Below are 27,848 nucleotides of genomic sequence, written 5' to 3'. Positions count from 1 at the left end.
GTTACATGCATGTGGACTTGCATACCTGTATAAAATGGCAACAACCCCAGAGGGATGTGTAAGCTCCTTTTAAGCATAGCTACAGGAATTTTAAAAGCACTGTGATCATTCTACTTAGGATTGGCTTATGCAAGTGGCAATCATATTAGGACATTTCTAATTGGTTAGGGCTAGCAGGGATGGACTAAGGCTATAGCTTTTCCATTCTCGGGCAAGTCTGGACAAGTCCCAGGCTTTGTCCTTATTTGGTTATCACCTGTGAGGGTGGGGGGAATTGGCCCAGGCCTAGTAAGTGCTGGAACTGAGAGGCCTAGTTCTTAACTCAATTATTAGGAGCCTGTTAGGATATTTGCCTGTCCCTCTCAAGGAGCACACTAGGCTTAGGATCTTGGTTTCAAAGTCCACTCAGCCCTTGGAAGATAGTTAAGAGTCAGGAGGATCAGGGACTCATCATGATCTTCATCTTGAGACCTGCCTGAGCTGCTGGAAACTCTTTGTTGAGAGGGAAAGAGAGGAGGGAGAGAGGACATGGCCTTAGTGTTCCTAAGGAGGCACAGAAACTGGTACTTGGTAGTATGGACCTATAATCCTAGTGCAGTAGAAGATGGAGGCAGGGAAATTCCTTTTGTTCTTTAGGGGCCCACCATCCAGCTCCCAATAAACCAGGGAGAGAGGGAGGGAGGGGGGAAGGCAGGGAGAAGAGAGGAGAGAAGACTTTTGTTTTCTGAGACAGTGTTTCTCTGTGTAACAGCCCTAGCTATCCTGAATCTCATTCTGTAGACCAGGCTGGCCTTAAACTCACAGAAATATGCCTGTCTCTGTCTCTTAAGTGCTGGAATAAAAGTTGAGCACACACTGTCTGACCTGCACAGAGATTTCTTTCTTATAAATAAATGCCCAGCCTTAGTTTGGTTTGTTTCTAACCAGCTTTTCTTAAATTATTCTGTCTACCTTTTGCCTCTGGGCTTTTCCTTTTCTTCTGTAATCTTACTTTCTGTGACTGGTTGTGTAGGTTGGTGGCTGGCCCCTTCTTTTCTAGCTCCTTGATCTCTTGCTTCCCTCTCTCTTTCTCCTATTTATTCTCTTTGCCTGCCAGTCCCTCCTATCCTTTCTCCTGCCTTGATATTGGCTGGTCAGCTCTTTTTTAGATGAATCAGGTGTTTTAGACAAGCAGAGTAAAATAGCTTCACAGAGTTAAATAAATGCAACATAAAAGAATGCAATACATCTTTGCATCATTAGACAAATGTTCCACAGCCTAAACAAATGTAACACATCTTAAAATAATATTCTACAACAAGGACTTGTTGGCTAGCTAGGTCTTGTCAGAATGATTACAAGCTAGAGATACCTATGGTAAACTCTGTAGAGAGTGGGGCTGGAGAGATGGTTTGTAAGGATGAAAAAAAATGCAGCCTAATTCTCCAGTGACCCCAGGAAGCTAAAAGTTTAAAAATACTAAATAAGGTAAATTCCAGACCCTGTCCTCAGTCAGTAAATAGGCGAAAGGTCACACTCCTTGCTGCTTATCTGACTTTGTAAACTGCTTGTGAAACCCCGGCCCCTGTGACCTAACCTAACTGCCATTTGTCACCACACCTAGGAGCCCAGGCAAATGCAGGCCTCTAGGACTATAGAAAACTGATTGGTTTATAAAGCGCGGGCTTGGATGGTTTAAATTGATTGGCCTGCACCTCAAGGGCTCTTGATGCTGTGAGATGATTTGTTTACAATGTGCAGGCTTTGTTGTAAACCCTATAAAAGCTGTCTCAATTCTGTACTGGGATCCTCAGTCCTCTACCCCTGCATGTCGAATGACTGTAGACCCCAGTGCACTTGGAATATAAAAGACCTCATGCTGTTGCATCAAGACTGCTTCTTGTGAGTGATTTGGGTTGTCGCCTTTCCTGAGTAGTGTGAGGGTCCACACTCTGTTGGTCTTTCAGGTTCAGAGGTTAAGAGCACTTGTTGCTCTTATAGAAGACTAGGGTTCCATTACCACCATCCTCAGGGCAGCCAACAACCTCCTTATCTCCAGGGGAGGTCTGGATGTTTTATTCTGACATCTGAGGACACTGAATGCATTTGGTACTCGACATGCACGAAAATAAAGCACTTATACACATAAAACAAATCTAAAAGTACATGGAGAGTGATAGAGGAAGACCCCTGACGCCAACCTTTGTTCTTCACTTGCAAATGCGCACGTATGCATATGTACCTATGCACACACAATTACGTGAATATGCATACCCATATCTTTGAAACCACATTAAATAGAATTATCTTTCTCAGACATGTCATAGGGTATTTGTAGTTGGAGAAACAGCTATGAACATGTCGCTGTGATAACAGATACTTAGAAGGATGGTTAACAGTTTACTTTGAGATAGTCAAGGAATTCTGCTGTTATGTCTTCCCCAAGGCCAGAGGAACCATAGAAACTCTGGGAAAATGCCTGCCTAAGTGGGGTGGGCACTGGGATCAGGGAGTCAAGGTCCTTGCTTGGACTATGGAGTAAATGGTGATAGCGACAGCAACGTCAAGGCATCCTAAAGAGAGCTGGTGACAGGCACATACACAGCCAGCCCTGCGCCGACCTCCCGCCACAGGCGTCGCTGTGAGCTCGCGTGCAGGCCGGGGAACTGCGTTGCGCCGGGGGCCGGCGCTCGAGCCCAGCAGAGGGTTTCAGTTTCTGGCGCGAACTTCCGCCGCTCCGAAGTTGCAAGGCGAATTGGCGCTATGTCTGGAGATAGTAGCGGCCGCCGGTCTGAGGGCCGGGGCCGGGGTCGCGACCCGCACCGGGATCGCACGCGCTCCCGTTCCCGCTCGCGGTCCCCACTGGCCCGCCGCGGCGCCGCGCCGGAGCGCAGGGAAGCAGCGGAGCGCCCGAGCTTGGAGGACACCGAGCCGTCTGATTCCGGGGATGAGCTGATGGACCCGGCCTGCTTGGAGGCCGAGTACGACCAGGGCCTGTGCCGCCAGATCCGCCATCAGTACCGCGCTCTCATCAACTCCGTCCAACGTAAGGTGGCGCGTTGGGGTTGCGCTGTCCGCGGCGTTCCGTGTCTGGGGAGGGTGGCGGGAGGTGCGGGCGCAGGCCGGTCGCCACGGGCTTGTGGCCGCGTGCCTTCGTTTGTTTACTCAGTGCACTCTATGCGACCTTGGCGGCGGGCGCGCCGGTGCTCTTTTGCTGGCTGGAAAAGCGGGAGGTCGGATCTGGTGGTGACTTGCTTGAGCTCAGCCAGCCAATAGGGCAGACAAGTAACAGAAGCACCAGGTGCTTTTTGTTGAATCCAGCGTGGGCACCCGAGCTGCAGAGTCCCTCGGGATTGTTAAAATACGGGTTTCCTCCCTATTTCGGATGCACTGTTTTAGAAATGCTGGGTAGGCCAGTGCGTTTATTACGTGGCTCTCCATGTGACCTTGTTGCTTGCTAAATTTGACAACCGCTTCTTAATCCAACCCTTGTTTGGGAGCGCAGTGGAGTTGGCCCTTTGGATTAAGGTCACAAGGAGCTGGTCTTTCCTGTTAAAAGTTCAAGTTGCAGGGGCTGGGGGTATGGCTTCTCTTGCAAGGGTGATGTCCCCCAGAACCCGCCTAAAAATGTCGAGCTAGTGGTGCAAACGTGAATCTTCGGCTCCGGGTAAGCAGTGTCCCTGGGTTCCCCTGGTCAGCCTGCCTAGTTTACTTGGCTATTTCCAGGTTATTAAGATCCTATCTGGAAAGGCAAAGGTGATGGTGAGCTGAGGGAAACACACTTAAGGCTGTCAGCTGGCCTTGTGAACCGCACAAAAGTTCAAGTTGCTTGAAACAGAAGCATTGCCTCTTTCTGTAAACTTGGTTAGAAAGATAAGACATTTTAAATAATTACCCGGGAAGTAGGAGTGGGACTTGGCTTCATTAATGTGACAACTGTCAGCTACTTATCAGTGAAGAATGAGCACAATTCCCTAAGTTTTTATTCTTTTAAATAGAAAACCGGGAGGACATACTGAATGCCGGTGACAAATTAACAGAGGTCCTTGAAGAGGCCAACACTCTGTTTAATGAAGGTAATTGATTTTTAAAATATGTTGTCATTGAATTACTTTTATAGAAGCAAATTATTGTCATTCCATAATTCCCTTGTACTAGTAAGTACACTTAACAGGCCCAGAACTGTTTCCATTTTAGCAACAGTATTACTTCCACTGTGCACTTACCATTGGGCTCAGCATATATTTAAAGGTTCTTCATGAATTTCTGGGAGTCGGGGAGGAGTCATACAATCTGTGTTGTTTTGTTTTTTGAGACAGGGTTTCTCTGTGGCTTTGGAGGCTGTCCTGGAACTAGCTCTTGTAGACCAGGCTGGTTTCGAACTCACAGAGATCCACCTACCTCTGCCTCCCTAATGCTGAGACTAAAGGCGTGTGCTGCCACCACTGCCTGGCTACAATCTGTTTTTCATGAAGCTGCTCAGGAGGCAGAGGCAGCTGGATCTCTTGAGTTCAAAGCCAGCCTGGTCTGCAGAGCCAGTTCCAGGACAGCCAGGGCTACACAGAGAAACCCTGTCCCAAAAACCAAAAAAAGGAAGTCTCTTGCCATGATTCTTTTGCTAATCCAAATTTGAGAGCTTTACATGTGAGATCCATTAGATGAGTTAGGGAAGAATGCAGCTAGCTTCAGACATCCAGTTTCTTTTCCTGTCCTTGTAATCCCCGCTCTCTTTGCTGTTCATCTGCCTATAACCTAGTGGAGGTGGCCATGCCTACAAGTACACTTACTGTATGTGGTGTGAGGCAGTGAGTGGGGGAGGAGCATGCACTTTAGGGTGTTGGAGTTTTGGGGTTTGTTTGTTTTAAATTACATGTACATGTGGTTTTGTGCACATGAGTGCATTATATGTGGTGGCCAGAGAGGGCATCAGATCGCGCCTGGAGCTGGAGTTACAAGGGGGTTGTGAGTTTCCTGACAGCAGTGTTGGGAATGAAGCTCAGGGCTGTGGAAGAGCAGTACTTGTGTTAGGTGCTGAGTCTCCATCCCTGAGATTGTGGTCTTTTAAACCACAGTCTTGGTTTGAATTAAAAGTAGCAGCAGTGATTGTAATAGCAACCACGTTGGCATCATCCAATGATGGGGTTGGTAGTACTCTCTGAGGTGAGTACCAGCCTAGACACACAGACCATGTCCTCCTTTTCTGGCCTCTCTCACTGCTTTGGAAACAGGAAGGAGCCACTGCATTGATAAACAGAATTGTCTTGTTCCCCGCTAACCACGACTCTTGATATTCTTGAGGGCTATTTACTTCTAGCTGGCTAGTATGCATGGATATTTCAAGGTTGTCTCAGTGTTTGGTGCCTCCTTTGTTGCTCTGGCCATGGCCTCCTTACAGTTCCCATTCTTGGTCTACCATATACACTAAATCACCTCCAGGAGTCGAGGGACTGGATTCTTATATCTGGAGCAGATCCCTTCTCTGCTTGAAAGCCTTTTCTCCATTCCTAGCCTTGACCCACAGTCCCCTCATGGTAATTGCTTATTTATTCCCCTGCTGTCTACTGTATATCTTACTGACTTCATCCATTTTATACCCCCTCCCCCTCCATCCATGTTTAAAGCAACAGACAAAATTATTCACTCTACTGGGCCTCAAGGGTTTCTTTGCTCAGCATCCATGGGTGGTGTTATACCTGTTTTTAATTCTTTAGGGAACTTGCTGTCATCTAGGCAGGATATTTGCTCTTCTCTTTCGGTGTTGGGCAAGGGGTGTATAGACCAGATCCCAGCAACCAGCATGTGCTTCCCCTTTCTCTCATTGTTACTTCTGCAGTGACTGTTATTTACTTTTGGTTTTTCAAGACAAACGTTTCACTGTGTAACCTTGGCTGTCCTATAACCTGCTCTGTAGAACTAGACTAGCCTCGCATTCGCAGAGATTCTCCTACCCGTGTCTCAGGAGTGCTAGGAGTGTGTGCTGCCACTGCCCGACCTTGTAGTAACTCTTGACATGATTAGAATCTTTCCTTCTGTGACAAAAGTGATGGATAAGAACAGAAGCCAGAGTCAGCAAGTTCCCTGGCTGTATGTTTGCTATTTTTGTGAGGATTATTCAGGATCTCAATGCCTCAGTGAGGACATGCTGGACACAGTCATTTCTGTTTGAATCTGTCAGGCTTGGTTTGTCTTGGCTTATATTAGTTTTCCCAGACTACTATTTCAGCTTTTCTGGGACCTGTAGGATGGGGCCTGTTAACCCCAGCGCCCTTAGCTCTGCTATGTTCTTCAGTTGAACATTTTTCACCTCTGTAGACGTCATATCTCACCTTACCTGTAGTGGACATTCCATTTGAGTTTCATCAGTTCAGGTGAGGGTGGTGATTAGAATATGTTAGTTGCCAGATGGTGGTGGTGGTGGTGGTGGTGGTGGTGGTGCATGCCTTTAATCCCAACAAAGGCTGGCACATCTCTGAGTCTGGGCCAGCCTGGTCTACAGAGCCAGTTCCAGGACAGCCAGAGCTACACAGCGAAACCCTGTCTCAAACAAACCAAACCAAAAAAAAAAAAAAAAAAAAAAAAAAGTGTTATATAGGACAGGAGGTTTTGTTATAGTGGAGTACTAAGAGACTGTGGTTCAGTGGGGGCTGGAGAAGTGGCTCAGAAGTTAAAAGTACTTGGCTGTTCTTGCAGAAGATCTGGGTTTGATTCCCAGCACCCACATGTTGGCTTATAACTATCCGTAACTCCAGTTCCAGGGGATATGTTGACCACTTCTGATCTCCATGGGCATCAGGTTCACACAGGCTTCACAGACAAAACACTCATACACATAACTAAATCTAAAAGAAAAAAATTAAGTCTGGTTCAGTGAGCAGGAATATGAAAACCAGAGAGTAACCTTTAAGGAAGACTGTTCAGCTATGGTTGAGATTTGGGGAAATATCTGTGGTTTTTGTGTGTTTCTTAACATGTATTTCTTGCTCTACAGTTTCAAGAGCAAGAGAAGCAGTTCTAGATGCCCAGTTTCTTGTTTTGGCTTCAGACTTGGGCAAAGAGAAAGCCAAACAGCTGCGCTCTGACCTAAGCTCATTTGATATGTTAAGATACGTTGAAACTCTAGTAAGTTCAAAGTTACCGAATTTTAATTAAATGCTTCTTTAAAATGTATTATGCAGTTATCTGCTTGCTTATATCAGTTTGCAGATGGTTTTATTTTTGTTACCTTGTCCCCCCCCCTTTTTTTTTTAATCTCAGAGTCCTCCAAGGAGATTTTAGGAAATTAGCAGATTAAGAGCATTGAGCATCTTGAAACCTCTTAGCTATTTCTTCCAAGACTCTGGCTGTTCTGGTTGTTTACGAATGACCGTTTCCTCAGTCACTTCGTTCTAGGTCATTTGAGGTCATCTGCCCTAGGCTCACACTGCAGAGGGAGCTCAGGGTAGATGTAGGCTAGAGATGAGTTCAGCCTTGCTGTGTGGACATAATCTGTCTTGGAAAAGACTATAGAACCATACAGATATGATGGTGGTTTAGTGTTTAGTTTGTAATTTACCCACCTTTGCCTCTTGATAAGCTTGAATAGTTGGTAACTGCAATAAAACTTTTCTGATGGATGTGTCCAAAAAAAAAAAAAAAAAAAAGAATAGAGTCACTGTTTTGTTTTTGTGATGGGATCTCTGTCTGGAACTCACTGTGTAAACCTGACAGACCTGGAACTCACAGAGATCTCTACCTTCTGAGTACTGGGATTAAAGACATGTGCTACCACACTCAGCTAAACACTGAATTTTGGCCAGTGTTTTTATGCTTAACTGGTTATTAGAATGGCTTAAGTTGTGTGTGCTAGAATATACCTGTAATTCCAGCTACTTAAAAACCTGAGGCAGAAATATAGCAAGCCTGAGTTATAAGAGAGGCCCTCTCTTAAAATAAAACTTGCAGAAAAGGGGCCATGAAAGTATAGTTCAGTAGTAGAGCACTTGCCAAGCATGCATAAGGTCTTCAGTTTAGTGCCCAATAAGGTTTTTGGGTTTTTTTTTTTTTTTTAAAGATTTATTTATTTTTAAGATTTATTTATTTCTGCCTGTGTGTATGACTGCAGTGACTGCAGGCCACAAGAGGGCACCAGATCTCATTACAGATGGTGTGAGCCACCATGTGGTTGCTGGGTATAGAACTCAGGACCTCTGGAAGAGTAGCCAGTACTCTTAACCGCCGAGCCAGCTCTCCAGACTCCCAATAAGTCTTAATGTTTTCTTAAAATAAATATTGTGAAGTACAATGTATTTTGGAAATGATGACAAGTGTGCACATGATAAGTCTTTTAAAAATAAAAATTAGGTTATGCTTTAATCTTTAAATAACATCACAATAAGTTAAAGCCCTCTGGTTGGGAAAGCCTTTCCATTTATAACATTGCAAAAAAGACACTAAGGAAAAGGATGGTTGTGATGGCCCATGCCTTTAGTCCCAGAACTCCTTTGGCAGAGTTCCACCCAGCCTCACATCTAGTTCCAGGCCAACAAGGGCTATATAGGATGGCAAGAGAATGGATGAGAACCAGTTGCCCCCTCTGATCAGGGCCTTGATGCTTTTGTGCCCTTCAAAGTCTGGTTGCTTTGAGGGCTTTCTAATTATTGTTTATGTATACTACTATTACTTTAAACTTAAGAACTTTTACGCATATTACAGTCTTGATATAACAAACATGTTCTTTGCTAAGAAACAAATGTGATATAATACCCACTTACACCTGGCTGTAATAATACACTTCGGTAAAATAGAGACAAGAGAATTGTTTGACTCACTGCCAAGTCTCCTCAGGAAGAGACTGTTAGAAGTCTCTTCTTATGTGTTACTGCTGTCTGGATATATATGTCTGGAGATATATATATATATATATATATATATATATATATATATATATATATATATATAAAGATAGATCCCTTTTAGGAAATTGCCAGTCACTGGGATCTGAGAGCCAGCTAAGCTTCCGGTTCCATACTGGAGTGCTTCATTGGGGAGGGGGGGTTGTCAGTTTCCCTGATAGTATAGTTTTACTGATGGAGCTGCTTCTGCTCCTGTAGACCCTATGAGTTTAATGCCTGCCATTCTCGAGCCCCTTAGACTGGGGTGGAAAGGAACAGGGTTTCTTAGCCTCAGCACATGTGACATTTAGGCTGGGCACATCACTGTATTGAATGCTCAATGCATTGTAGGACAGTTTTCCTGGTGTCTACCTGCAGTCTGCCAGAGCATGTCAGTTGCTGACTGTCAAAAATGTTTTATGTTGCCAAAAGACCCTGGTTGAGAACTGATAAGCTAAATCATCTCGCTGTCTTCATCAAATGTTCTAAGTATATTGAGGAATATTTTTGAATAGGAATTTATATGTAAAATTATCTTTGCAATAAGAAGTTGAGCTAGCATGAAGAGGCTTCTCCCTCTGGCCTCTTAAATATTGAATTTGGTGAATGGTTGCCTATACTTTCACTGATTTTTTTTTTTTTCTTCATTTTTTTTTTTTTTTTTTTTCTGTAGCTGACACATATGGGTGTAAACCCCCTAGAAGCTGAAGAATTCACCCGTGATGAAGACAGAACTGATATTGAATTAATTGTCTATGATTCCTGGAAAATATCAGGCAAAACAGCAGAAAACACCTTTAATAAAACCCATACATTCCACTTCCTGTAAGATTATTTTCAAAATCCAACAGACCAACCATTTGTAAACCATAAATTGTTTTTTTTTTTTTTTTTTTTTTTTTTATTGTAGGGACAAAGATTGTTAAGTAGTAAAGAAGGCCAGTCATGGAGCCGTTGTTCAGAGGCTGTCCATACTTGAACAGATGTCAGTAAATGTGAACATAACTGGAGTCAACAGGTCTCTGTCCTCCCTTAGCAAGGGAGGCTGTGCAGCAGGACCCTACCAAGGGGCTCTCTCTGCTTGTTTGCTTCTAGCTCAGGGATTTGGGATCTGTAGCGAGTTTCTGATTCTGTTTATTACCCCTGAATGTTATCATGGATGAGAGTATCTTGAGATTATGGCAGTTTATGTCAGGAGCCATTTATTAAAGCATCCTGCGCATGATCACTCACTCGCCCAGCTCATTGTCTTACTTTAAGAAATGAAGTTGGCTAGTTCCAGTTCTATGACAAAACCAGGGATGGCTCTTGCTGCTTCTTTTGAGACAGGCTTCAAGTGCCCAGCCCTTCTTCCCCAATGGGTGCTTTCCCTGGGGCAGCTGTCCGGTGTGTTCTAGTCCTTTCTTCCTATAGCTCTAGGCTACTGTCTTGATTCCTTTTAAGCCCAAGATTGGTAGAGTCAGTGTTAGAATGCTTTGGAGCTTGGGTTGTAGCAGGGCTATGTCCTGGCCCAGGCATCTATAACATGCCTTCTGGCAGCTCAGATGCCCAGAACTATAGTGTAAACTGTAAAGACCACACTTTTCTTAATTATGTGATAAAATCCAAGTCTGTTTTTTTTTTTTTTTTTTTTTGTTTTTTGGTTCAGTGCTAATCTCTGTCTTAAGTCTAGGCATCTAAAGGGAAAGTCCAGCTCCATTTCTAGCCGCATGAAGTGATCACAACTCTGTCCCCATACTTGTGTTCCCTCCCCCTCTGATGTCCTTTCACTCATCTTTCTGGTGAACTTTGCTTACCCACTGTTCCCAACCTGGATGAGTCCAGTAACTTTTCCAGTTTTCCCAACCAGATCTCTTCTGGTGTTTGGGTAGCTATTTCTGTCAAAAAGGCTCTCATGACAGTATACTAAAGGAGCTATCATTGAGATGATGTGCAGATTAATCTCATTCCAGCTATACTATATATTTTAATCTCAAGTATAATGAGCAAATGCAACTAGATCCTAGGGGCCTTAAACTCTACACAGTAACATGTATTAACTGCAGCTTAAGGCTGTATGCTTTAGGGTTAGTTTTTATTGTTGGTTGGTTGGATAATTTTTTTTTTTCTTTTTAGAATAGAGCCTTAAAAGAAAAGAACCTTATCATCATGGGTGTGGTTAGTAGCCCTTAGCTGTGACCTGCTACCCTGACATACCTAGACCCATGTGCTTATCGTTCTGATCTTAAAAGTTGCCTTTGTGTGACAGGTGAGAGGCTAGTTTGGAAGAGTCCACAGGTACATTCAGTGGCTTGCTGCAGTCCAGAGCACCAGGAAAGTGTGAGAGACGGTATCTGATTGACAAAGCTTAAGTAGTTTTTGTAAAAATACAAAATGGAGCCAAAAAGATGTCACAACCTGAATCTCATCACTGATGGCTGCTCTTAATTTGACTATACTACACCAACTGCTTTTAGTCAGTGTTTATAAAGGAAACAATAAAGACATGAAAGCGTATTTTTCATTAGGTTGGGTTCCATATATGGAGAATTCCCTGTGCCAAAGCCACGAACTGATCGCCCGAGACAACCTCGAATGATAGAAGAGCAGAGGGCAATGCCTGCTCAGGTTTGTTTTTCAAATACTACTTTTAAGACTAACCTATACTTAATATACATGCACTTGGGTGTGGTGTGGCTCTGGGAGTTGGAGGCCAAGTTGACTTACATAGCAAGTTCTAGGCCAGGCCAGCCAGTTCTACATAGTAACACCTTGATTCCATTAAAAAAAAAAAAAAGAAAAGTTGCAAGTGACTAAGTGTTAGGGTCTAGAGTCAGGTCCTAGTCATTTAAATATTCTATTTAAATGTCTCAACATTTTGTTGGATTGACCACATTAACTCGTTTTCTGAGGTTTTTAATTGGTTCTCCTATACTAGAGTTTCTCACTCTTAGTATTTAGGGCAGGGTAATTTTTATCATGAGGGAATTGTCCTGGACATTGTAAGTTGTTTAGAATTCTTGCCTTCTGCCTAGCTGCTAATAGCACTGTCCGCCCAGCTATAACCAAAAATGTCTGCATATTGGCAAGTGATCCCTGTAGGGACCGTTGTAGGGCAAGATCAAGTCCAGTTCTAAACTATATGTTGTGACTTTTTTTTTTTTTTTTTTTTTTTTTTTATCAAGACAGGGTTTCTCTGTAGATTTGGAGCCTGTCCTGGCACTTACTCTGTAGACTATGCTGGCCTTGAACTCACAGAGATCCACCTGCCTCTGCCTCCCAAGTGCTGGGATTAAAGGTGTGTGCCACTACTGCCTGGCATGTGACTTAATGCTTACTCTAAAGACAGTTGGGCTAACAGTTTGGAAACATTACACTTCTACTAATAAGAATATTACTGAAGTGGGAAAACTTTCTTTAAGCTAAATTTTAAGACATGTAAACTTAAAAGCTAGCAAGCCTGAGGGAAACTTTGAAGTTTGGATGTGTGAAGAGAAGGAAAAGTTAATGACTGACACGTGAGGGTGAGTCATTGTTGATGGCTTTCTTTTCCAGTTGAAATGCATGGAAGAATCTCATCAAGAAGCAACTGAAAAAGAAGTAGAAAGGATCTTGGGATTATTGCAGACATACTTTAGAGAAGACCGTAAGTATGATACCAAAGGTGCAGCCATTTGTGTTTATCTGGTGTACCACTTTCTGCAAGGTTATTTTAGAGGTAATTCAGTTGCATATCTATATTTTGAGTTATTTCCCCCTATTTCTTTTAAAGTAGTTTATTGTCCATGCTGGCCTGGAGCTCGGTGTAGTCTGGCCTCAAACTCATGACATGCTCCTTGACTTAGCCTCCTGAGTGCTGGAATTACAGTCATAATTACACCTATCTCATTTTGATTCTTTTTTGTTTTACATATTTAATGAATCTTCACCCCCTTAATACTTCATATGAGGATAAAGTAACTTATCTTCCTTTAAACCACTCTTTTAAAAAAAGATTTATTTTATGTATATGGGTGTTTTGCCTGCCTGTATGTCTGTGTACAACATACATGCCTAGTGCCTATGGAGGCCAGAGGGTACTGGGTCTTCTGGAATTGGAGTTACAGGCAGTTGTGAGCAGCCACATGAATGTTGGGAATCCAACCCTGGTCCTCTGGAATAGCAACAGTGACTCTTAACTGCTAAGCCATCTTTCTAGGCCCTAAATATTTTTTAGACAGATTTATGTATGTGAGTGTTTGCCTGCATGCAAGTATAACAGTTCCATGTAGTAGCCTTAGAGGACAGAAGAGAGTGTCATATCCTCTGGACCTGGTAACTGCTTCTTAATGGGTGCTGGAAGTAAATCCAGGCCCTCTGCAAGAGCAGCTGGTATTAACCCTTGAGCCATGTCTCCAGCCCCAATAAAGTAAAAGCATCATTTATCTCCCTCCTATTTTCCATAAGGGTCACTTGTCAAACATGAGATGCCTGTTTTCATAGTGTTTTCCATTTCTACCATGTAAATATGTTATTTTTTGGTTTGGGTGTTACTTTCATTTTCCTTTCCTTTTTCCAAGCTAATCATGAGACACACTTTCTGCTCTATGACTTATTCTTGTAGTCCTTCTTGTACATCATACAGCTTTCCCTTATTTTCAGGGGTTTCCATGATATGGCTTGATAATAGAGTTAATAATCCATATCATGGAAAAGGCTCTTTGTTGCATTTTCCTGTTGTACAAACTGCTGAGGTGAAAATCTTTGTATAACTTAGTATGTTTGGGTCATTATTCCTGAGGATGCTTCTTTGGAAGGCAGCCAGGTCAGTGAGCATCTCTGTTTTATTATAAAAGCTAAACTGACCTTCACTAGAGTTTACTCCCCATAGTGGAAGGCTTGTGTGTTCCTTCTTTTGTCTCTGGTGATTGTTAGGGCATAGACCTTGTTGTGAAACAAAAATAATTTTCTGTGTTTTGAAGATTTTTTTTTCTTTTTTTCTATAGCTGATACTCCAATGTCCTTTTTTGATTTTGTGGTTGATCCACATTCTTTCCCCCGCACAGTGGAGAACATCTTTCATGTTTCCTTCATTATACGGGTAAGGATTTAGAGTTCTCTTAACATCTTTTATATGTTTTAAAAATGATGCACAGCTGTTAAAGATATTTGTCTATTATAGCATAACATTAAATGGTATGTTAGGTAAACTAAAATTTATGGCCTGCCTTTTTTAAGGTGAGCATTACCAATCTGCAATGCTCTGAAACTTGAAACATAATTGGAAATTTTTACAATTACTGCAAATGATTGGTCACAACTGAAAAGCAGGCCCATTAAAAATAATATAAAGTTAGCTTCTGGCAGTGTAAGGTATATATGGAGCATATATGAATTTCATGTTTAGATTAGGTCCCTATCTCCAAGATACTGCATTGAATCTATGCAAATAGGCTCAAATTCTTCCAAATTTGAACTACTTCTAGTTCCAAGTATAATGGTAAAGCTATATGAAACTGTCTATTACAATGTGGTACATTTCCTGAAGTTTTCATGCTATATAAGAATAAGCTTATTCTTAAGACACAGACACTGAAACAGCAGAAGCAAGGGACAGTCCTGACTGTCACCCTCACCTCTCTCATGAAATAATAATTAGAAAGGAAGTGATAAAGTAAATGTGGCTAAACAGCTGGTGAATATGAAGAAAGGATCTATGAGAGGGCTTTATAATAGTTGTGTAGCTCATTAAATGTGAAAATTTTCAAAACCTAGTCAAAACCCTATCAATGTACTGTAGATACTTGAATTAAGACTGAGTCTTAGTCATGTTGCATTCCTAAACATGTAAGATGAATTTGGCTTCCTTAAATTTAGAGAAAATCTTATGCTTAAAGTACTTTTTTTAAACAAAGGCATGTTTGCCAGTGATCCAAATGATAGAATTATGTGTAATAAAATGTGCAAGGTATATGATAGAATATGCATAAATCGGTTAAAGAACAATATGATTGTTCTTAAGAGTTTCTTAGCATCGAGGGCTAATGAGTTGGCACAGTAGGTAAAAGCTCTTGCCAAATCTGACCTGAGTTTGATCCCCAGGACCCACAAGGTGGAATGAGACAATTTCACAAGTTGTCCTCTGACTTCCATATGTGCTCCCTAGTGCCACTCCATTCCCCAAAATACTAAATGTAGTAATAGTAACAGTAATAAAGTCAATATGGAATCTGTGTCCAGTAAAAGTTGATTGGAAGCCAAAACAATACTCATTTGTGAAGAAAATTTGAGTAAAGTCTTGTCTGTGAGTTAGGATACATTTTGGCTGTCTGAAGTACAGTTTTCTAACTTTTCATGCAGTAGATTTTGGTGTTAGTTTCAAACCATGTTTTTGTTTTAGGATGGTTTTGCAAGAATAAGACTCGACCAAGACCGACTACCAATAATAGGTAAATTACACTGTGTTCATAGAAGTTAGCTTTAGAAATATTAGGAGTTTATGAAGTGTATTTTATTTAACTAAGTGTAAGGGTTTTTTGTTGTTTTGTTTGAGATGGTCTTGCTCCTTGTCCCAGGCTAGCCTGGAATATGCCATGTAGTTCAGACAGGCCTTAAACTCTCAGTCTTCCTGCCTCAGTCTTCTTAATGCTGGAATACACACTTTTGTTTTTTGTTTTTGTTTTATTTTGAGACAGACTCTCTCAATATCTGGCTATGTAGGAACTGGATTTGTAAACAAGGCTAACCTTGAACTCACAGACCCACCTGCCTCTGCCTCCCCAGTTCAGGATTAAAGGCTTGTGCCACTACGCCTGCTTTTATTATTATTATTTTAAACCATAGAAGTTCTGTGGCTGGGACAGTCTGCCATGTATCCCTGGCTAGCCTGGAACTCAAATTTGTGGAACATGCTAGCTTTGAACTCAAAGAGAGCTACCTTCTAGGTATTGGGATTAAAAGCATGTGCCACTATGCCTAGTAAGTTACCATTTTTAATAAGATTTATGTAAGCAAAAATTTAAATAGTATCTTTCCTGGTTAACTGAAAATGTAAGCATGGATTAATTGATGTCATTAATTCACTATCTGATGTAAAGATTAACAGAGTGATAAAATTCCCCTAAATTTTAATGGTGTTTGTAATTGCAGTTGTTTTTGTGGTTTCTGTTTTCCTGACCACTTGTCCATGATGGCAGCACTTTCCCTTTGAGGTTCTATGCTATTTCATACTTACCTATGCATGACCCCTCTCTCTTCCTCATGGCCCTCTAAAGTCTTGTGTGGACCATTAAGGACTTTTGATTGCACTTACTTGTTATATGTTCTCAGTTGCATATTGGGCTTACCAGGGTTTAGCTGGGTGGTTACTGCACAGATATGCATAGAATTCTAGGAAGTACGTACAAGTTTCTTCTCAGTACAGACTTCATTCCTATTATCAATTGCTGTTCAAGTTTCCCTGTTCTGATCGATGATGTTTGAAATCTCTTTCAAACAGAGCCAGTGATTAATGAAGAAAATGAGGGAATTGAACAAAACACACAAATTAGGAGTCAAGGGATTATTGCCCTGAGTTACCGTGACTGGGAGGTAAGGCCCTGCAGGCTGCCCAGGGCAGTTCTGACCTGTGACTTCATTTGCTGTAAACTGCCTGAATGTTCCTATTTCTGACCAGGAGATTGTGAAGACCTTTGAGATTTCTGAGCCTGTGATCTCGCTGAGTCAGAGCCAGCAGCGACTAAGTGCCTGATGCCAGCTGAAGGTAACATTTCCTACATGGTAGTCACACAGTTGTGTTAAAATTTTATTAGTCAACCCAAACCATAGTATTTCCTCATTCCTGTGAAATTTGGGGTTTGCCTCCCTCTAGTGTTCCATTCCTAGAACTGTATCTGATAGGGAAGGCAGTGGCTGTCCCTCAGGATGAAAGAGCAGTGCAGAACTCTTTATTGGTTTGTTTACATCTGACAATGGATGAGTGCTATGGAGTCCTCTCCAGTGTTAATTCGATTTCTTTTTAATAGACACGAAGCATAAAGGGAAGATGAGGCTAGAATCACCTTAGAGTGATGTTAGTAAGTGGACATTTTTTAAATGAATTATACTATGAAAATTTCATTTTTTTACAAAGGGGAAGATTTCTAGAAAGATAGTGTAGTAACTGTGATGTGGTATTCTGTACTGAAGTCAGCAGTGGGTAGAAATGACCTTGAATCTTTTGGCTCTGCCCTCAATTTTAAAACCTTATGGAGTCCCTTCATTTTGCACATTTATTTTCTTTATCTGCAAGTGTCTATAAAATAACTAGTTTTTTAGCTTCAATTTTTTTCTCATTTTGAGAACTAAAATTAGCTTTTAAAATACTTTTTATAAATAGTATATTTTCAATTCATGGAACTTCTTTTGTTTCAAGATAGCTTACCTTTGTCAGACTATCGTGAGGGAAAAGAACTATATGAGGAGTACAGTGGCTTAACCTGGTCCTATTTGCTGATGAGGGGCTAGTCACTAGATTGCATATACATGTCTAACATGTTGGCTATTAACCAGATATCTTCCCTTTGCTTTATGTCTTTTAGAACTGAAGGCAATAGTGAAACCCTGAAAGGAAAGCAGCGTATAGTGTATATATGTATGATTAAATGTTTTTAAAGATGAAGACTGTTTTTAGTAAAATGTAGCTTTTGAGAGTTAATGGACTTGTCATGGTTGTCTTTGATTAAAGGAAATTCACTGCCATATTCACAAATAATTGTCTTTATTGTCTCTTCCTGGGAGGAGGATATGGTCCTCTCTTTTCTAGTTCTGTTCCAATAAAAGTTTTACTTGGGTTGTCAGTGTCTGATTATTATAGTGGTTTTGTTTTTGTTTGTTTTATGTGTCCTTGGTTGTAAAATTAAGCTGTCTGCTGGGCGTTGGTGGAGCACGCCTTTAACCCCGACACTAGGGAGGCAGAGGCAGGTGGATCTCTGTGAGTTCCAGGACAGCCAGGGCTGTTACAGAGAAACCCTGTTTCAAAAACAAACAAATCAGTTGTTGGCTGGTGAGATGGCTCAGGGAATGAACATTTCATACCCATGTCAAGGAAGTAGAGAATCAACTCTACAACTCTGACCTCCACATGTATGCGTGTAACATGCTCCCTTCCTGTGATATTCAGAGTCTTACATAAGAATTGGCTAAGAATCATTTGGAAATCTGTTTCAAAATCCTGGCAGAGTAACTCCTTTCCCACCAGTCTTCTGAGTCTGTGTTGTACCACTTTTACCAGTTCTTTTCCAAATTAACTCCAATGGATAATGCTGTGTATTTGATGTGAACCTTTACACCCTAATCTACATTCTTGGTGTTTGTCTCTCCCTGGTTCCCTACCACTGTTTTACTCCTTTGCTTTATACTATAATGCCTTTATATTGGGAACAGTTTCAAAACTTTATGTATTTAAACTTAAAGTGGCTAGATCTATGTTAAATGATTATCCGCAATTTAAAAACATAACTTCTTAAGTCTTAAAATTTCTACCAGCCAGGCAGTGGTGGCGCAAGCCTTAAATCCCAGCACTTGGGAGGCAGATGCAGGTGGATCTCTGAGCTCCAGTCCAGCCTGGTCTACATGAGCTAGTTCCAGGGACAGCTTCTAAAGCCACAGAGAAACCCTGTCTTGAAAAACAAACAAACAAACAAACAAACAAAAAACCCCCAAAAGATCTCTGTACCAATATTTTTTTCACAGGAATTTTCATTCTGTGAACTCCCCTTATCTATCCTTAACCAGTCACTACTTCTCTTATAGTCTTTTTGTCTGTCTTGCTCAGGCTACTACCCAGACATGTATGTAGAATCCATTATTTTGTCTGTTCAAACCACTTGCCAATTCCTAGTGATTATCACTGCCTTCAAGGTACATGTGCATGTTTGGGTTAAGGACACATGTGTACCATAGTGCACATCTGATGGTTAGTGGGTAAATATGGGTCCCAAGGCCTCTCCAGCTACCTTTTTTGAGGCATGGTTTCTGTTGTTTGCTGCTGCAAACAACATGGTTTCTGCTGTATCACTGTCCATGAGTTTCTGGGGACTCTGTTCTATCTTGCTATAAGATTACTGGGATTACAGACATGTGCACCCACATCTGGCAATTACGTGAGTTCTGGATGTTTGAACTGGTTGTCAGGCTTATGTAATGAGCACTTTTGCCTGCTGAGACATTTCCCCAGCTCTCTTCAGGATTTTAAAAGTCTAAACTTTCTAATGATGTTTAGAACCTTGTGAGATGATTGGCCCATTGTCTACCTTTTCAGGATTACTTCCTCTTCTCTAAACGCTAGCAATCCTCTCTGTCAAAACAGATTTGCTGAGAGTTCACCCACAATCAACTCATCTAATTAGGGTATGATTCATTGTCTTAAAATCAATGGAGCATGCAATCATCACCAAAAAATACTACAGAACAGCCCCTCCCCCAATACTATGTCATGACGGGCCATTCTGTCCTCATTTCACTTCTTCACTCCTTAGTCCTAACCCCAACACCATGATTTTTCAAGTATGGATGTCTAGAGCTGCTGTTTTCCCCTTTCGTGTCTGTTTTCTATGATTTCATTGTACTGATTACTATAAAATATGCTAATCTAAGAAAGAAATACAATAGTCAAGGAAATAACTTAAGCTTTTTTTTTTTTTCCAGTTGACTTTTCAGAAAAGGTGGCATACTCAAGAGCTCTCTTTGGAGTGGTTTCTGTACCTTATCCACTTTTGACTTTTCCATCAGAATAGTCACCTCTATAAGTTTTTCCTGGGAAGGCTGGAAGATAGGATAAGCTGTGACCTTTTCAAACTCTTTCTCTTCCTCTTTCTTCACTTGTGATTTTAAGAGAGGACGAACATGGCTGGTGAAGTTTTGAGTCTTCCTTTTATCATTTTTCTGCTCTGTGAGTTCTCTCCCTCGAGTCATTCTGTCTTTATGTCGCTTCATCTGTTCCTTTGCCCACGCTACTTTGGGCTTTTTATGTACATTTATAGTTTTCTGGATATTTTTATTCTTTTCATCTTCTGATAATAATGGTTTTGGGCCAAGTGTTTCACTTGGAATTCTCTGAGGGAGTAGTCTATATTTCTGGTCTCTGAGGCCTCTAGCCCGTTCAGCTCTGTGGATGTGTTTTTCTATGTGATTCATTTCCCTCTCAGATACTAGATAGTCCCACTTTTTAGCATTGTCTGGTATTTTGTTTTTTGATTTCTTCTCTTTCTCTGGGGCAATGTCCCATTCTGGATCTGGTATATGATTCCATGCTTCTTTGATCATTTCTTGATGTTGTTGATAGTAGTAGGAATCTGCTTTAGCAAACCGGAAGTCAAAAGACATGGTCTTAAGTTTATCAACTGTTTCACTCTCTTGTTGGAACTCCTGGACTAACAGTTTTCTCACTCGTGAAGAATGGGTGCCACCTAAACGCTTGTCAGAGGGAGTAATCAGAACTTTTTAAGTTGGATGTCCTTTATTCTAGTTCCATAGTACAGCTCTCAATGGTCTATTATCCTTGTCTGACACTCTTATACCACACCCAGTTTGGGTCTAACTTTCTCCCCCTTTAAGCCTCCTACACCTCTCCCCCAGACCATTTTCCATCCTAGGTGAGGACTCTGACTTAGACTTCCTTGAAAAATAGAAGCTCCCAGCAGATCCACCTTCCCAACATCAGAGCCACCACCCATCTATCCCAGACTCTATCTTCCTGCTTTTCTATTGGGAACATTCCTGTCTATCAAAAGCTAATTCTTCACCTGTGCTTGTTGAGCTTCAAGGATTTCACTTCTGTATCTAAACTCCCTACTGGGTTGCTTGAATTGGAACCCAGCACGAATGATGTTCAAACAAAAGAGACCCTTACTTAATATCCTTGGCTTTTACCCCTCTGCTGTCTCATTCGCTGTATATACCTGTTCCCCTCCACTCCTCCCCCCAACCTTATAGCTACCCTTATATCTGCCTTACTAGTCTATCCTTAAGATAGAGCATGATCACACTGAGCCTTATCTTATATGGCTGCTCATTCAACAGGCGTCAGTCAAGCACTGATTTAGAGTAGAAGTAGGGCTGAACAGACTTTATAAGCCACATTGACAAGGTGCTCTAGCCTCTCAACTTCAGACCTAGTTTATTTTGTTTTTTTAAGACAGGGCTTCTCTGTATGGCCCTGGCTGTCCTTGAACTCACTCTGTAGACCAGGCTGGCCTTGACTCAAGTATCCAGGTACCTCTGCCTCCTGAGTACTGGATTTAAGGTGCATGCCACTGCCTGAGAGACTTGGTTTATTTGACATCTCTACTTGCTGCTTTCTCCAGTTTCTACCTGTTCAGTCCTATCACTTCCAGCTTCATTCATACTTTCCTTTAATTCTCCTGCCTCCACCACAGGGTATTAGCCCAATTGTTATCTGAGTCTGCAAGTTTGTCCTGTCTTCCCAAGCCCATCAAACTAATCACTATAGCAGAGTTACCTTGTTACATCAATCTGAGCATGTCACTTTCCTACATAAACCTTGGGAAGGAGGGTAGCACATTTAGGAGAGAACTTCAAATTCCAGTACAGTGTGCACAATCTCTCATTAATTTTCAAACCATGTTTTCAGCTGATGCTTCAGCTACACTGAATTCTGTTCCCTAAGACAGTATTCTCTTTCCCATGTGAATACACTTCCTAAATACACATCAGTAACTATGATATTTTTAAAACTTTTAAAATCCTGGATGGCATACCACTTTCTCCAATCTTCCACATACTCTTTCAGAAAAACTCAGTCCTTTAGTGACATCATAGTTTGTGGAAACTATTTCTTTAATATTATCTCTTTCTAGAACAAGTCCTGCGAGAGTACTAGTAGTATTTGTTCAATGCTGTCCATCCAGCACTTCTTAGAACCAAATGCAGAATTAAACATGAGTCAGGACATTCTCCCCTAAAATGTTGTCCCCCCCCTTTTTTAAATTTCTGATTAACTTTATGATCTTATTACAGAATCCAAAGTTCATGGCAAATGCATTTCCTCACCTTAATTTTCTTTTCTAGTGGGGAATAGGAACCTATTGCAATCCGTGGGTCGTAAGAACTCTTAGCCCAGGCTAATCTAGAAGAAAAGACAAATACTGGGATTGGAGAAAGACATCAGGAAACAAGCTCTGGAATGAACTTCAAGAAGGGTGTTAATTCGAGACCCACTTTTCATAGGTAGTAGAAGGCCCTTCTTTCTGCCAACAGGTAGAATTCTGTGTATATTTAACTTCTGACTTCACCCAAATGAAGGCATGTTTGTACTTTTGATTAAAGTCTACAGAAGGAGCCATATTTAATGGGGGGGGGTTGAAACAACTTTAACACTAAGTTGCTGTTATTGTTTCAATTTACTACAACCCACTATGCATATATTGTAAGAAGAAAAGAAAAATAAGTTTGGTATGAAAAATTTCAAATAACTATTTTAATTGAAATTATATATAAATATATAATAGATTTCCCACAATAGTTGTTTAAATTATTTCATGATTCTTATCACTTAAAATTGATTATTTATTTTGGTTGTGAATCTTGCCTTTAATGGCTGAGCCATCTCTCTAGACCCTTCCTTCCTTCAGACAGTCTCCTTTAAGAGATATGTTCCTGGCTTGGTGCTAGCAGCAAATACTGGCATACTGACATGGCTCTTTTAAGAGGCCTTGCTATTGAACACTTAAATAGGGTTTATGATCAGAGGGCAGTATGCTACTTGGTAGTAGCTTGGACCCAGCAACTTACAGTAGCTGGGCAATAAACATGGCTCCTGACAGTACTTCCACCATTAGGCTAAGCTCTTAGGGAATCAAGTGGGAGGAGCCAGGTGCCAACCACCATGTGCTACTGCCATTCATTAAGCTGAGCAGTGCCAACAACTATCACAGTTTAACATTCATTTCATATGTTCAAACAACGACACAGATGCTCAGTAAAGATAGATCCAGATTGGGAAAAACAAAAACAAAAAACAAAACAAAAACCCTCTAAACGGGTTACAGCATGTTTAAAAATATATATAGGCTTGGGTGTGAAAAGAGAAATGGTATAGACAGTCATAGAAAAAGGTAGTTTAAAAATAAAGTATTTAAAGAATAAATAAATAAAAGGAAAAAAGCCATGCAAAGATGAAAAATACACAGGGAGCCTGTATTCTGTATGTTCTTGTGTTGTCTTTCAATTTTCTGATTGCTAAGGAAGGAACAACAGCTGCTAAGACAAAATGGATTATGAAAACTGGGTGAAACCAACCTAAATATTTTAAATATATCTTGACTTCAAAATGGAAGTCAAATGTATATTGCATTGGTGGAGAGGTTATGTTTTTATTTCCACAGAAAATGAAAGGATATGAATTTGTTTAAGGTTAAAGATGATTATGTTTGATCACGGAAAACCCACTGGAAATCCAGACTACAGACACATGATATATATTTTACCTGCACAAATATAAAACAAACAGTCATCTTTGGGTAACTTGTATAGAACACATAGTCTATACTTGTATTAATACAAACATGTATGTTAGCTTTAAAGATTTATGTATTTTCATAACAAGGGACCTAGACACCAATGAAAAAGGATGGCACAGGTGAACCAGCATCACAAAGTCCCTCTGTTACAATTTCCTCCAAATTCTACATCCAAAACAGCTTCAGATCTGCTGGCTGAGGTGGTCCAGCCTCACAAACTACTCCAGCCAAGTCTTAATCATCCTGATTATCTCAAGGTTCCCTCGAAGATGCTAGTGCCTCCAAACAATAGGAAGTGAACTAGAAAAACCAATACTCACAAGTTTGTTGTCATTTAAGGGGAGTTAGTTACAAGTTATTATTAGTCACAGTCAGGGGAAAAAAAAACTAGATAAAGAAGTTAAATTCAAAGATCTCTTTCTAAAGGAAAAGAGGGAGATAATATATAAGAAAAATAGGAAAAAAGGGTAGATTATTCAATCTACTTTAATCCAAAAATCAAATATTAATCTTAAAATATTTTACATTGTTATGGATTTTGGTTTATTGATACAAACTTAAAGTTAATTTTGTTATACTGTTTATATGTGTTTATACTCTGGGGTATTGTGTTTATGGAGTTCATTTAAAAATGTAATATATAATTAAGTAATACAGATTAGTAGTTATTTATAATAGTTAAACTTATAGTCATGTTAGGTATGTTTTTAAGTTTATACACAGATACATTTAGATAGATGGTCTTCAAACACTTCAAAGACTTACAGAATATGGCATTTAATATGCTTAATAACTTAAGGCTTTTTGTGAGAGACACATTTGCTCTTGACAACACCAATCTACTTCAAAAAAGAAGATGATAGGCATTGAAGAACCTCTGTATGGAGTTTATTTCTTTTATGGCAAAAGCTAGCCATCTGGGCAAAGAAACTGCTCTTGCCTCAACTTCTGACAAACTGAACCACCAGGGTGCAAAAAAAAAAAAAAAAAAGTGACTTCCAAACTTAGCCAAGATAAGGTAGGACAGGACAGTCTTTCAAAATTCCTTGCTTCTCAGAAATGTCTGTCAGATATAATAGGCCTGTAGACTAAAGTTGGATTCCCCAACATTACAGAAGAATGTTGGATGACTGTCCAGGCAGCTGACCTGGCCATTAGGTAATATTCTAAGGTCTTTTGAGGGAGTTAAAGACTAAATAATTAAATTTAAAGTTTTCCTTAGTCATGATAAAAATTAGGTATAAAACTTTAGACTTACAAAGACAGATTTAATAGAGTATTTTTTTTTACATTTTGTTAAATGCAAATGGACTGGATATTATAACTAATTCTTACTTGATAACTGTTTTTTGCTAAATACAATTTTACTACATTCAAGTTAAAACCTCTCTTTTTTATTTAGAGTAATCCTGTATACCATAAAATGAGTAGCTCTCATTGTTAATAAAAAGCCAATTGGCTGATAGCTAAGCAGGATTTTAGGGACAGAGAGAATCCTGGGGAGAGGGTGGAGGCTGAAGAGTCCAAAGCCAGAAGCAGAAACAACCTGGGGAGTTCATAAATGAGGTAAATGAGCCCTGGGACAGCACATGGATTAATAGAAATGGATTAAGTTATAAGAGCTGGATGGAGATACACCTACGCTATTAGCCATTCAGCTTTTTATTAACAATGAAAGCAACACATTTTCATAGTGTACAAAAGGATTACATAGTGTACAAAAAGGAGATCTTCCTACATTTGCCTCTACTATGCCTGGATCTAAAATTTGTATTTTAATAGATTTAAATAGATTATAAAACAATTGGAAAATAAGTTTTAAAACTTAACGAAGAAAAATATGGTGGGGAGATTGTTATTTAGGGTAGAGTAAGGTCACATTAACCTAATTACTAAGTAAATTAGTGCTGTTTATCAATTTAAGCATAAACACTGGTTTATCAGCAACGGAATGTTTTTATATCAGAATTGTACAAAACCCTTGTTGTATGTGTCTTTACTTTCATTTTTGTTACTTCTCTAAGAGTTTGTTTCCATAGCAACATTTCTTGAATGTACACGAAGTATTGTTACAGAAGCCTACATGGAATTACTTAATCTTCTAAACAATCTTACAAGGTTAGTGGTCATTATTCCCTATATGTGGCAAAGAGAATGGAAGCCAGAAATTTAATGGCTCCTCAGTGGTCCTAGTGTTAGTGTTTAGGCACATAAGTCCTATGGGACTCCATTTATTCCCAGATATACACATACATTCTTTTGCCTATATCTTAAATGGAGGGTACACTTACTGTTCCTCTGCACTCAGACCAAACCACTCAGAGTCTGTCACCATGGGTGGCTGTGAGGTGACAGCCCTCAATGTTCTATTCTGCTGTGGTAGTCTTGCACTGCATGGTGTCCCGGAAGCCCCTGTGTTCACTTGTGCTGGCTCTGTGGTCTGGTGCTCTTTCTCCAAAGCATTCCTGGCTTCAGCCATTGCCCTGCTATTTGCCAGCTTCATGAACAACATCTTTGCTCTTCACTCTTCCTCTCAGCTTCTTTTCACCTGAGCTCTAATTTCTCATTCCCTATTCTGTCAAGAACTGGTTTCTAACCACAGAATTTCTGCCCTCAATTCAGATTTTCAGCTACCTACTGTTGATCTTTGAGAATGCCTTTGATTTCTATGGCAACACAAAGCAGTCACTGCTTTCTGTGTGTCATCACCACCCAGAAGGAGCCTACTATGATGTAGTATGTGACGATATAGTGTGTAGGCAGGGATTGGATTTCCCTTTTTGTGAGCTGGTCAACAAGTAGAACCATTTCTGAAGACATAGGAATTCAACTACAGTATATGTAGTCAAAAACAGTCTCTAATAGCACCGAGGGCATCTTTTCAATTTTTTTTTTTTTTTTTTTTTTTTTTTTTTGCTTTAGAACATAAACTATACACACTCCACAAAAATGGAACCAACAGAAATATTTGGTGGTCATACATGTCTGTGCTGTTGGAGGCTAGATATATATGCTGATGGTCCAGTCATATGATCTCATTTATTAACTGATATATCACTCAGCTAAATACTGCTTTGATAAGAGGTTTTGATATGTCTTTAGTCACAGTAATTTATGCTTATAACTGACCAGCATTTAAAGACATAGAAGCAGAAAACATCTGAGTTCAAATTAATAAAAATCATACTCAATTCATGACATTTTGTGTGTGGAAATTATTCACCCCAACAAAGTTATCCTGTAGCCCACTGAGGTATCTCTAGCTCTTAAAAATACAACACGAAAAGGAGAGAGTGCAATCAATTACAACCTTGCTTCTTAGTAGAAATAAAATCTGTCCCTCTCAAAAATGTGCTGTTTACGAAGAAGTACTTGAAACTGCAGGCTCCAAATAAAATATCCAGAAGCAAGGCTATAAAAGTAGACATGTGTATTTTAAGTTTAAAAAATACCATGTTGGGCAGTGGTGGCTCATGATTAACTCCAGCACTCTGGAGGCAGAGGCAGGTGGAACTCTTGAGTTCAAGGTCCGCCTGGTCTACAGAGTGAGTTCCAGAACAGCCAGAGAAACCCTGTCTGGAAATCCCCTCCACCATCCCCCCAATAAAAACAAAAACCAATGTACTTCAAATATTGGCTCATGAAAATTGTTATTTAAATTTCAAACTATATTTTGATATTCCTTTGCTCTCTAAACCTAATGTGATGTCATTTTAAACTTTATAGAAACCATGTCACTCAGATCAGTCATGTGCTACTAGAAAAAACTTAACATACCTAAAACTTGATAACGTATTATCACACCTGAAAACTTAACTAGCCAGGTACTGTATGAACTGCTGGAAGGCATCATCTTGTGAAAACAGAAAAGCCTCTTGATGAAGAGAAATGTGTATTTCTGAGTGTAAGCTTACCTTTAAATTCAAACTGACAAAAGTTAAATGGAGGATAAAGTGTTTATAAGCCAGGAAGTAAATCAGGCTGAAACAAATTATGAGGAAGACTAGACTTCTTTGGCACACAGGGAAAGGTGGCTTGAGTTGAATTTTCTTTATGGTAAGTAAAGAACTTCATGGTGTAAGAGTAACTTCTGGCACTGGGATAACTATATTTGTATGGGTCTATTCTTGGGCTGTTCTTTCACCAATCTTTCATTGACTTGATTAATATAGGGGTGTGTATGTGTCTGTACCTGTGTGAACATGCAGAGGACCAAAGAGGGCATATTCTTTTGAGGGATGGTATCTCCCAGAACCGGGGGTTCCTGTCTCAGCTATGCTGGAAGCCAGCAGGCCACAGGATCCTGTTTTTGTCCCTTCAAGCATTTGTGAATCAGGTGCCCAGCTTGTTATGCAGGTGCTGGGATGTGAGCTCCAGCCTTCACAATTGCAGAACAAGCATTCTTAACTGCTGAGCCATCTCTTCACCTCCTTCCCAATTAATGAAGTTTTTATAGGAAGTTCTGAAGTCAGATAATGTCAGTTCTCCAACTGTTCTTCAGTATTTTGGTTATTCTGGCTTA

The 27,848-nt window shown here is 40.3% G+C and overlaps 2 protein-coding genes across 2 annotated transcripts; one reads left to right on the top strand and one right to left on the bottom strand.

The window, feature by feature from the left end:
* The first annotated feature begins 2,645 nt into the window (after positions 1 to 2,645).
* On the top strand, positions 2,646 to 17,548 carry Nsmce4a (NSE4 homolog A, SMC5-SMC6 complex component). Its single transcript, XM_051193156.1, has 11 exons — positions 2,646 to 3,025; positions 3,978 to 4,055; positions 6,968 to 7,098; positions 9,523 to 9,674; positions 11,357 to 11,456; positions 12,384 to 12,474; positions 13,814 to 13,908; positions 15,208 to 15,256; positions 16,306 to 16,397; positions 16,483 to 16,569; positions 17,387 to 17,548. Exons 1-10 carry the CDS (start codon positions 2,743 to 2,745, stop codon positions 16,555 to 16,557), a joined length of 1,146 nt encoding a protein of 381 aa, XP_051049113.1. The 5' UTR covers positions 2,646 to 2,742; the 3' UTR covers positions 16,558 to 16,569; positions 17,387 to 17,548.
* Positions 17,549 to 19,457: 1,909 nt separating this feature from the next.
* LOC127227789 (uncharacterized) lies at positions 19,458 to 25,805 on the bottom strand. Its single transcript, XM_051192123.1, has 3 exons — positions 25,618 to 25,805; positions 21,858 to 21,933; positions 19,458 to 20,261 (listed from the first exon to the last, which is right to left on the bottom strand). Exons 1-3 carry the CDS (start codon positions 25,803 to 25,805, stop codon positions 19,458 to 19,460), a joined length of 1,068 nt encoding a protein of 355 aa, XP_051048080.1.
* Between the last annotated feature and the right edge of the window lie 2,043 nt (positions 25,806 to 27,848).

Source organism: Phodopus roborovskii, unplaced genomic scaffold (assembly GCF_943737965.1).
Source record: "Phodopus roborovskii unplaced genomic scaffold, PHOROB, whole genome shotgun sequence".
Lineage (NCBI taxonomy): Eukaryota > Metazoa > Chordata > Mammalia > Rodentia > Cricetidae > Phodopus > Phodopus roborovskii.
Note: the sequence above shows the minus strand (reverse complement) of the source record. Positions and strands in the feature narration are given on the sequence as shown.

What these genes read in the sequence shown, in the direction of transcription:
- LOC127227789 (XM_051192123.1), bottom strand. Translation starts at nt 25,805, where the DNA reads ATGGCTGAAGCCAGGAATGCTTTGGAGAAAGAGCACCAGACCACAGAG. An exon ending in GGTCTGAGTGCAGAGGAACA is followed by an intron (nt 21,934 to 25,617) that starts GTAAGTGTACCC and finishes CTTTTCTTCTAG; the next exon opens with ATTAGCCTGGGCTAAGAGTT. An exon ending in CACTAGAAAAGAAAATTAAG is followed by an intron (nt 20,262 to 21,857) that starts GTGAGGAAATGC and finishes CCCTCTGACAAG; the next exon opens with CGTTTAGGTGGCACCCATTC.
- Nsmce4a (XM_051193156.1), top strand. Translation starts at nt 2,743, where the DNA reads ATGTCTGGAGATAGTAGCGGCCGCCGGTCTGAGGGCCGGGGCCGGGGT. An exon ending in TCTCATCAACTCCGTCCAAC is followed by an intron (nt 3,026 to 3,977) that starts GTAAGGTGGCGC and finishes TCTTTTAAATAG; the next exon opens with AAAACCGGGAGGACATACTG. An exon ending in TAAGATACGTTGAAACTCTA is followed by an intron (nt 7,099 to 9,522) that starts GTAAGTTCAAAG and finishes TTTTTTCTGTAG; the next exon opens with CTGACACATATGGGTGTAAA.